Source organism: Phaethon lepturus, unplaced genomic scaffold (assembly GCF_000687285.1).
Source record: "Phaethon lepturus isolate BGI_N335 unplaced genomic scaffold, ASM68728v1 scaffold24826, whole genome shotgun sequence".
NCBI classification, from domain to species: domain Eukaryota; kingdom Metazoa; phylum Chordata; class Aves; order Phaethontiformes; family Phaethontidae; genus Phaethon; species Phaethon lepturus.
This window is the reverse complement of record NW_010545962.1, coordinates 18,788-27,989: the sequence shown is the minus strand read 5'-3', so window position 1 is coordinate 27,989 and position 9,202 is coordinate 18,788. Positions and strand designations below refer to the sequence as shown.

Below are 9,202 nucleotides of genomic sequence, written 5' to 3'. Positions count from 1 at the left end.
ACAGAGCACAGCTGATAAGAGCTTAGTATTTTGCTTCAAACTAATACAATAATAGTAAAATGGCTTTGAAGGTCTATCCTTTCTTGGGAGGCCTTGGGCTTGAAGTTCAAACAGTCTCCCAGAAGGAAAAATATCTGAAGTATTAGAAGTGATAATTCCTCTCACAGTAGAAAACTAGTCTTGAGTTTTAAAGATATATCCACCCACAGGCCATATATCTGTATGTAAGGTGAACTAACCATTCTGCACTTCCACTGTTAGAAATTGAATAAACTTTGGTTTGCTACTGACATCCTAATACTCTAGCCGGTTGCAAACAGAATGAAATGGTATTAACTAAACTGCGTTTTGTTGCAAGCCGTACTAGAAATGTAATTTCACGGTATGCATTTAAAGGTTTACAGAAGCAGACTGTAGCTCAGCAGAAAAGGAGGTGGTTTATTGATATCTTCTCTGTTAAGAGTGGCTGTGGATGAGCCATTTCTGATTTCAGTAGTGTCCATCCCATGTGTTAGCTCTGCCTCCTGGGTGGTATACAGCCTTGCTGCTAGACTTGACTAGGCTAATTGCTAGACAGGTAGCTTTTTTTAACTCCACAAGGATAAAGATAAAGCTCAGACGCCTCACATGTGATGTTAAGCTTGAAATAGTGATAGCTGCCAAGCTCAATGGAATACTAGCTCTGGAAGCAAAGCTGGTGAGAGTAAGTACTGAAGCTGCAACTCTAGCACAGCTACCAGGAGCAGGCAAGTTCAATGTGCCCTCAACCATACAAGCGGCTCAAAAGTTGAGTTCTCAAAACAGTAAGTTGTAAATGGATGTTGAAGACAAGGTACCAAGCACTTGAATGCTGCAGGGCTTCTTCAGGAGGTCTGCTGGGCTTAATTGAAGATGGGCAAGAATTTGTGTGCCGTGCCATTTTTGCATAGCATGGTTGTATTGTCATAAAAAGTTATGTGAAGTCTAGTATTTCTTTTGACTTTCACAAAAGCTATTCGTGGCTATACAGAGATGTAACTTAATGCTAAAACTTTTTTCTTTTCCAGCTCCAAAATCTGGGCATCAACCCAGCAAACATTGGGTTCAGCACTCTGACAATGGAGTCTGATAAATTCATCTGTATAAGAGAGAAAGTAGGAGAACAGGCTCAAGTGGTGATCATTGACATGAATGACCCCAGCAACCCTATTCGAAGACCAATTTCAGCCGACAGTGCTATCATGAACCCTGCCAGTAAAGTCATTGCATTAAAAGGTATGGAAGTCCTGATAAAGAAATGTTTGAAATGGAAGGAGAGCTTTCTGTATGACAGACTTGACTGTCTTGGGCAATATGTGTGGGAGGATCCCTTACTGATATTCCACAGCTTAATGGGAGCTTAAGTTTAATGCATTTTCAGTTCTTCTGAAGGTAGCTGGGCACTAAGCTTCAGCTGAGACTTCCTGCTATTTGCTGATCATTAGGATGAGGTTTTTTTGTGTTAGTCAATGCTTAACAGCTGCTGAGCAGAGAATGCTGGAAGGAAAGTGTAGGCTTTATGACACTTTTGGAGTCTTAAGTCTGGAATCATGTTAGAGGGAAGTGAGACCTGATCTCTTAAGTGCGTAAGGTCTATCAACTAAGCTTGTCTTTACAGAGGGGAAAACTAAGACTAGGGAGGGGAAATATTCCTGAAGGCTTTAGTCTGGCCTTGCTGGAAGAGGCTGGTGCACCAGTTTGTGCATATTTCTTATATCGGTCAATGATAAGAAGAGTAAAACTATGCAGGGAAGACTCTTGTGATGAATAAAGCACAAGGTCAGCTAACTTGGTATCTCTGGTGATACAGAGAACAAGCATTCCTCTGGAGTCTCTGGAAGTGTTGATCTCCTTCCCAAAGAGGCCCAAGAAGCTTAAATACTGTCACTCTAGAAACACATGTGCTGCTAATGGAAAGATTTGTATTTATTCAATGTTATCTAATTTTGACTTTAATACTGTGCTACTGTTTTGTCACAACTTTAATGCTTTCTTGCGTGTGCAGATGGTGAGTTATTTCAATTGACTGTACTAGTTCCTGTCCTGTTTTATGAAAAGAAAAAGCAGAATAAAGTGACTCAGATCTGTGGAGCACATGGCTGAACAGTGATGTTTAAGCAACTGAAAGCCTAAAATTGAGAGGTTTTTCATGTCCTCCCAAACAAGTGAATCCTTAAGATTCAGAAAATTAATCCATACAAGAACTTGAAGGGTGCTTAAACTATTGGGATCTTGATAAAAAGCTTTTTATAAACAGGACTGACCCTTTTGACTAAAGTCTAGATTTTGTGTCTTAATATGCTTTGCATAGCATATAGGATACATGTTACCTGAACGTCATCTTCCTTGACTCTAAAGCTCCAGCTGCACTAGATATGGAAACAAACTGCTAGCCTGTAGCCTGAGTAACACTGTTTTAGACAGTCTTCTCCAAGCTCTGGAAACTCCGGACTCTGCATCTTACATCCATAGCTGAACTAGTGGTGGCTTCTAACTAAACTAATCCTTGTTGAGTGAAGGCACTTGGCCATATGGCACTGTGACTTTATCAAGCTGAGTTACAATTAGTAACTGTTGCAGATTCTCTCACCTGATCTTTACTATTCCTCTTGGGCTACACTAGCAAGTGCTTAAATAGCTGTCTTCTAAAACTAGTAGAAGTTGGTGAGAACCTTCCTTATCTTCTCAACAGGAAGAAATAATTTCGTATATGCCACTGTGTTGTAAAAACTGGTAGAAATGACTGCAGGTGGCTGCTCAGGATGTATGTATGCACCATTCTGTGTAATTCAGAGAGCTTTTCCTCTTACCTTCTAGAGCTTTTGTTCGTCACTAGAATCCTTTCCTTGTACAGTTCTCTTAGTCTGGCTTGCAGCCGGTACATCCCATTAGTGCAACCTAAGGGTTTTGGTTAATGACTGTGGATTATGAAAGCCCTCTGCCAACTTGACCATTCTATGTTGTGCTTTAATACTTCAAACAGATGTGGACAGAGTTTTTAATGACACTGGCGTAGCTCTTGTCACAACTTTCAAGAGACTCAGCATTATTGTAACCTAGTTTTGATGTGTGTGAAGTATCATACAACTTGCCTGTGTAAGCTGAAGCTCTTGTCTCCTACCAAGTTGTTTTTTTACATCTGTTTGCTCAGTAGTGGCAAATTGGTAAAATTAGCCCTGGGACTGTGGTCTGGTTAAAAGTAATAGCTGATCACTGAAGATACTGCCAGTATATAACAGCATTTTCTTGAAGGAATTCACGAGGGTTTAATGTTACAGTGCAGCCCTTCTACTTTTAATCAGTGCTTGAGGTAACAAGTGGAAACTGTAACCTGGCTAACAATGTTGTGTTTTCTAGCTGGAAAGACGCTTCAAATATTTAACATTGAAATGAAGAGCAAAATGAAGGCTCATACAATGACAGATGATGTCACCTTCTGGAAGTGGATCTCTTTGAATACTGTTGCCCTTGTAACGGATAATGCAGTCTACCATTGGAGTATGGAGGGGGAGTCCCAGCCTGTGAAAATGTTTGATCGCCATTCTAGTCTTGCTGGCTGCCAGATCATCAACTACCGTACTGACGCTAAGCAGAAGTGGCTGCTGCTAACTGGCATATCTGCACAGGTACTTCACCGCTACGGAGGCCTGCCATGGAAGGCCCAGAGCTTGTCTTGTTTCCCTCTTCTATAGGAGCAGGACTGATCTGTATGTTTTCTTTTTCTAGAACATTGTTGGGAATGTAAATGCTTGTCTTGGTCTTCAAATAACAAACTTAAGTGTAACTGAAAATCTTACAGTAATGATGTAAACACTAGTACAATGTTAAAAGTCTTAAGCGATGCCTTTGTAAGAGAAAGCATGGCATGGTAGTTCAGCTTGATATGGCAACATATTTACCAACACTAACTTTAAAATTACTGGCTGAGTGCCTGTTGTTTCTGACTCTTGTTCTGTCTTGTCTAGCAAAATCGTGTTGTGGGAGCAATGCAGCTATATTCTGTAGATAGAAAAGTGTCACAACCAATTGAGGGACATGCAGCTAGCTTTGCACAGTTCAAGATGGAAGGAAATGCTGAAGAATCTACTCTCTTCTGTTTTGCAGTAAGAGGGCAAGCTGGGGGTAAGGTAAGACTTGGTTCTAAACATGCTGTAATATTTAGTGACTCTCCCTGGTTATCTGATTCCAGGGAAACAAGTGGTTTAAGGCACAAAGTTGCCTTTAGGAAAAAAGTGAACGACTATGTGTCAGTCTGGGTGCTATATATCTAATGTATATGAAAACTGGTGCTTACAGAGCTTCACAGCAGGGACCACCTCATGTAGTGGGAGTCTTTTGAGTTGTGAAGTGAGGTGGCATGTCATGACCAGCCTAATTAGGTGCTTGAAGCATGTGATTCTTGGCTTCACAGGTTAAACTTAGGGAACAGCTGTTGCAATCTTTCTTTGATGCTGATACCCAGTATCAGGTTTAACTTATTTCCAAATTATTGGATGGGAAAAAAAATTAAACACTAATGTTATGGGGCAAACCAGGGGTCTAATACTAAAACTGGAATCATGTGAGCTACTTTGTGACAGATGGAAACAAAGTAAAACCAAAGCTAGATCCAGAGAAGCATCTTCAGAATTGTCTCTGCAGAATGTTAACCAAGTCGAAAGACTGCATATAAAGTGACCTAACTGAATCCTTAAACTTCTAACTAGCTAGGGATAACTAAAGATAGTGCTTAAGTGTTTCCCTCATCTGTGGTACATGAATACAGTATACCACACTTTTAGCCAGTGAAAATATTTAGGAAGACTGACTTAGTTTATCTTTGCATAAGCTTGGGATTAAGGCTCAGCAGCAAAAGAATTGCCATATCTTCATAGTTGAATCTATTGTTACATAAATTAAATACAAGGACTAACGGACTAATCTTATCCATTGCACAGTTGCATATCATTGAAGTTGGCACACCACCTACTGGGAATCAGCCATTTCCAAAGAAAGCAGTGGATGTCTTCTTTCCTCCTGAAGCACAAAATGACTTTCCTGTTGCCATGCAGGTATGACAGCTGCAAACAAGAGCACAAACAAGTCTGTAGTTTCTCTTGGTGGATGTGACGCTGTAATAGGGCACTCAAAGCCAGGTGGTCAATATATTGACCTGAGACTTGGCACTAAACTGGTGTGACTTCTGCTCCTGCCTCAGTGGTGGTAAAGTAAGGGTAGAGACTGAAGCAGCTTGTTCTTGTTTATGGAAGAAATATCCATGTATATTTAACTGTCTTTCAAGGTCTTCAAACATAATTCTGCTGTGATAGTACTCAAGTATTAAGTAAAAATATAACAGCACTTCTAGTTGTCCTGAAATGGCACAGCTATCTGCTGATTTTTAAAAGCACTCATTTTATCCAATACCAAATTTGATTAATCTATTCCTGTTTTGCAGATCAGTGACAAGCATGATGTGGTGTTTCTCATAACAAAATATGGCTATATCCACTTATATGACCTGGAAACTGGCACCTGTATCTACATGAACAGAATCAGTGGAGAGACAATATTTGTTACTGCACAGCATGAAGCAACAGCTGGAATTATTGGAGTAAACAGAAAGGGACAAGTAAGGATGCTTGGCATGGAAACAACTGGTTTACCTAATCCAGTTGGCCTGTAGTGTTCATATCAATGACTAAAAGTTTCCAGAAATTAACAAGGCAGAATAATAGAATGTGGAATATGGTAGTGTTGGATAGCTGAACAGGAGTGCAGCTTGTCTGACTTCTAGTTTCTTCTACAACTCAGTTTCTGGTTGCATAATGTTGGGGGTTTTGTAATGGCAGTCAGTGGATCTAAGCACTGACTTCCTGCTGAGGACGGAATAGAATACACATCTCTTCTGGGGACGGATTATGCCGTCTTGCAGGCAACATGCTGATAGAAGTCTTAATATAATAGAAGTCTTAACTATGAACTCTGTTCAGACAATCTCATGTCTGGCAGTGTTCTGAGCCTCAAAGAAAATTTTCTGCTGTATCTCCATACACGTCTAACTTAGGCTGGTTTAAACTAGTTACTGATGTTGTACAACTATGCCTTTAGACTGAATTGATTTCAAATGTTGTTGCCTGTTGAGCATGAGCAGTACAGAGCAGAAGAGTTGTTCCTAGTTTATCCTCTAGGATTAGTGACTTAAGACACTGAGTACAGGTTACAGGGATATAAGTACTGTCTTTCTGTATTTCTGACCTCTGTACATACCTCAGTTTAAACTGACTGTTAACCATCTGCCTTGGTGCAGCACTTGGATGGTAGAGGCTCTTTTCACAGGAGGTTGGTCTGTTAAATAAAATGGCAAGACTGCCATTATCAAGGGATGAAAAAAGCTTTCCATGTATGCCATAGCTTTCCTTTTACAGGTTAGTTTAGCCCTTGGCTCACTTATTTGAACTAACTGGAAGTTTTCCTTGATAACTTACTCAGGTGCTCTCAGTGTGTGTGGAAGAAGAGAATATTATTCCCTATATCACAAATGTGCTGCAGAATCCTGACCTAGCTTTACGAATGGCTGTCCGCAACAACCTGGCAGGTGCTGAGGAACTCTTTGCCAGAAAATTCAATGCATTGTTTGCACAAGGGAACTATTCAGAGGCAGCAAAAGTGGCAGCTAATGCTCCAAAGGTAATGGACCAATATTCAGAATAGTACTGAACTCTACCGGCTTAAGCTTCTGGCTTCAGGAAATCTCACTGAATTTTGTAAGTGGCAAGACAAGAATCTTGTTACTGCTCCTGTCCTAATGTAGTACTTAACATACCTGTGAAGAACCTATATGCTGTGCTTTGAGAGTACTGATCATATGCTTGAAGATCTTAAAGCTTGTGTGAAGCCCACAGAGGGGTAGAAGAATAAAGGACTGTGAGGCTGAATGTTTCTGATACTTTATTGCCCCAATGATTAGAAAAATCTCTATGAAAAGGCAGCCTCCAGCTGAGGCTGCACCTGGAAACAGCACAAGAAGGACAGACTAAGGGCAAAGGTCATACTAAATTCAGATGAGAGGAACTTGCTTGCAAGGACAAGGGTGTCTTAATTCTGTATGACAGTCCTCTGAACTTAAATCTCCATTGCTATTGAAACAAGTCTAATAGGCTACTATTGCATTTCTTCTGTCAAAACATCTGAAAGACAATGTCTAAGCTGATGTTCAGCCATACTACTTCTGACTTATACTGGGTTGGCAAAACCTAATGTTGCTGTAGCCAGCATTTCTAACTTCAGCTTTCTGGAGAAACTCTGGCCAAGCCACAATAGCAGAACAGAAAACTAAAGTGTGTCTCTCTCTCGTGCAGGGAATCCTGCGTACTCCAGACACCATACGCCGGTTCCAGAGTGTTCCAGCGCAGCCAGGACAGACTTCCCCTTTACTCCAATACTTTGGCATTCTGCTTGATCAAGGACAGCTGAATAAGTACGAGTCGCTGGAACTCTGCAGACCAGTGCTTCAGCAAGGACGCAAACAGCTCTTGGAAAAATGGTTAAAAGAAGATAAGGTAAACCTGGGGTAGATATGTTTATGTCCCTCCAGGGCTCTAACTACCGGAGAGCTGCCTTCCCCCAACTCCTGGACTTGCCAAGGAGAACTCAACTGGGCAACTCATCAATGTGCTAGTGGGATCAAACAGTTGAGCAATCGGTGTTCGCTCTACCTGTAACTATGATCAATTCTCTTGCAGTAATACGGGTCAAATACTCTTAAGAGCTTCACTCATTCCACTCAAAATTACAGCAGGTGAACTTGGTATGGAAAGCTCCTGAGGTCCTGCTGTTCTTTTCCCAAACTACTTCAGGCTTCTCTGGATACTGACTTTGCATATACTCCGAGCTGTGGTTACATTGCTGTAATTAGCTCAAGAAACATGCTGATACTATGTATGCCCAATTCTTTCTAGCTCTACAAATGCATTTCTGACTCCTGCAGAACAGCGTAACAAATACATCCCAGTAGATCACTGCTGAAAGAGTTAGATAATGCTGAAAGAGTCAGATAATGCTATCACGCTGGGCCTTTAATTTTTTTTTTGAGAAGTCCAAAGGGAAGACAAATGAGGAAGAAGGTAGTAATGTGTGTCAGCATGGCACGGTCAGGGTGGACTGACTGTATTTATCTTTAAACAGCTGGAGTGCTCAGAGGAGCTGGGAGACCTTGTGAAATCTGTAGATCCTACGCTAGCGCTTAGTGTCTACCTGAGAGCCAATGTTCCAAACAAAGTCATCCAGTGTTTTGCTGAAACAGGACAAGTCCAGAAGATTGTTTTGTATGCTAAGAAGGTGAGAGGAAATTAAATTGCTGTATCTGTCCTGTATTTAAGAATAACTAGTGTGTGTTTCAAAGTAGCTAAAAGTAACTTTGTGGGACTCTGAGAGCCTGTATAGTACCTACTTTGGCCTATGGTTTTGTTATGAATAATTGCCAGTAGGCTTTGTACATGTATCTTTCATACTTCCCTATGTAGCCTCTTCCAAATGAGGAAGTCCTGAATGTGTTGTGTAAGCTACTGACAGTAGCTTTTACTGACCTCTGTATTTAACAAGGCATGTGCTCTTGCTGAGTTACTACTTTTCATTATCTCTTCAGGTTGGATATACTCCAGACTGGATTTTTTTGCTGAGGAATGTAATGAGAATCAGCCCTGATCAAGGACAGCAGTTTGCACAAATGCTTGTTCAAGATGAAGAGCCCCTTGCAGACATAACACAAGTAAATAATTTTATTGCTATGAAATGTTAACTTCAAGGCCTTAAGTTGCTAAGAGGAGCCATACTCTTACCATCAGAGAAAGATTTTTGAACTACAAGTCGGGATTTGCCTTACTGGGACAATGCTGTTCCTTGCCTAGTTTCAAAAACACTAAATGACAGCTTAGTGCAGTGCCAGGATAAACAGTTTAGCTTTGGAAGCTGCAGTTGATGTTACTTTGTTTAAATATGCTTCCATTTCCTAATCAAAAGCCTAATTATTATTTTTTTTCCAGATTGTGGATGTCTTTATGGAATATAACTTAATTCAGCAATGTACAGCCTTCTTGTTGGATGCACTGAAGAATAATCGTCCCTCAGAAGGTCCCCTGCAAACACGTTTACTTGAGATGAACCTCATGCATGCACCTCAGGTATGCTTGCAGAGTTATATTGG

The 9,202-nt window shown here is 40.7% G+C and overlaps 1 protein-coding gene across 3 annotated transcripts in view; it reads left to right on the top strand.

The window, feature by feature from the left end:
- Positions 1–1,047: 1,047 nt before the first annotated feature.
- CLTC (clathrin, heavy chain (Hc)) overlaps positions 1,048–9,202 on the top strand; it is a 24,509-nt gene continuing 16,354 nt past the window's right edge. For 2 of the 3 annotated variants that reach the window (XM_010289147.1, XM_010289146.1), the window contains exons 1-10: positions 1,048–1,254; positions 3,376–3,644; positions 3,984–4,145; positions 4,956–5,069; positions 5,456–5,629; positions 6,490–6,687; positions 7,359–7,559; positions 8,185–8,337; positions 8,645–8,767; positions 9,042–9,179. In XM_010289147.1, coding sequence (XP_010287449.1) covers positions 1,098–1,254; positions 3,376–3,644; positions 3,984–4,145; positions 4,956–5,069; positions 5,456–5,629; positions 6,490–6,687; positions 7,359–7,559; positions 8,185–8,337; positions 8,645–8,767; positions 9,042–9,179 — 1,689 coding nt within the window. In that variant the 5' untranslated portion in view covers positions 1,048–1,097. Of the gene's footprint in view, positions 1,279–3,375; positions 3,645–3,983; positions 4,146–4,955; positions 5,070–5,455; positions 5,630–6,489; positions 6,688–7,358; positions 7,560–8,184; positions 8,338–8,644; positions 8,768–9,041; positions 9,180–9,202 lie in introns of all 3 variants that reach the window. The other variant, XM_010289148.1, reaches the window with a different exon arrangement.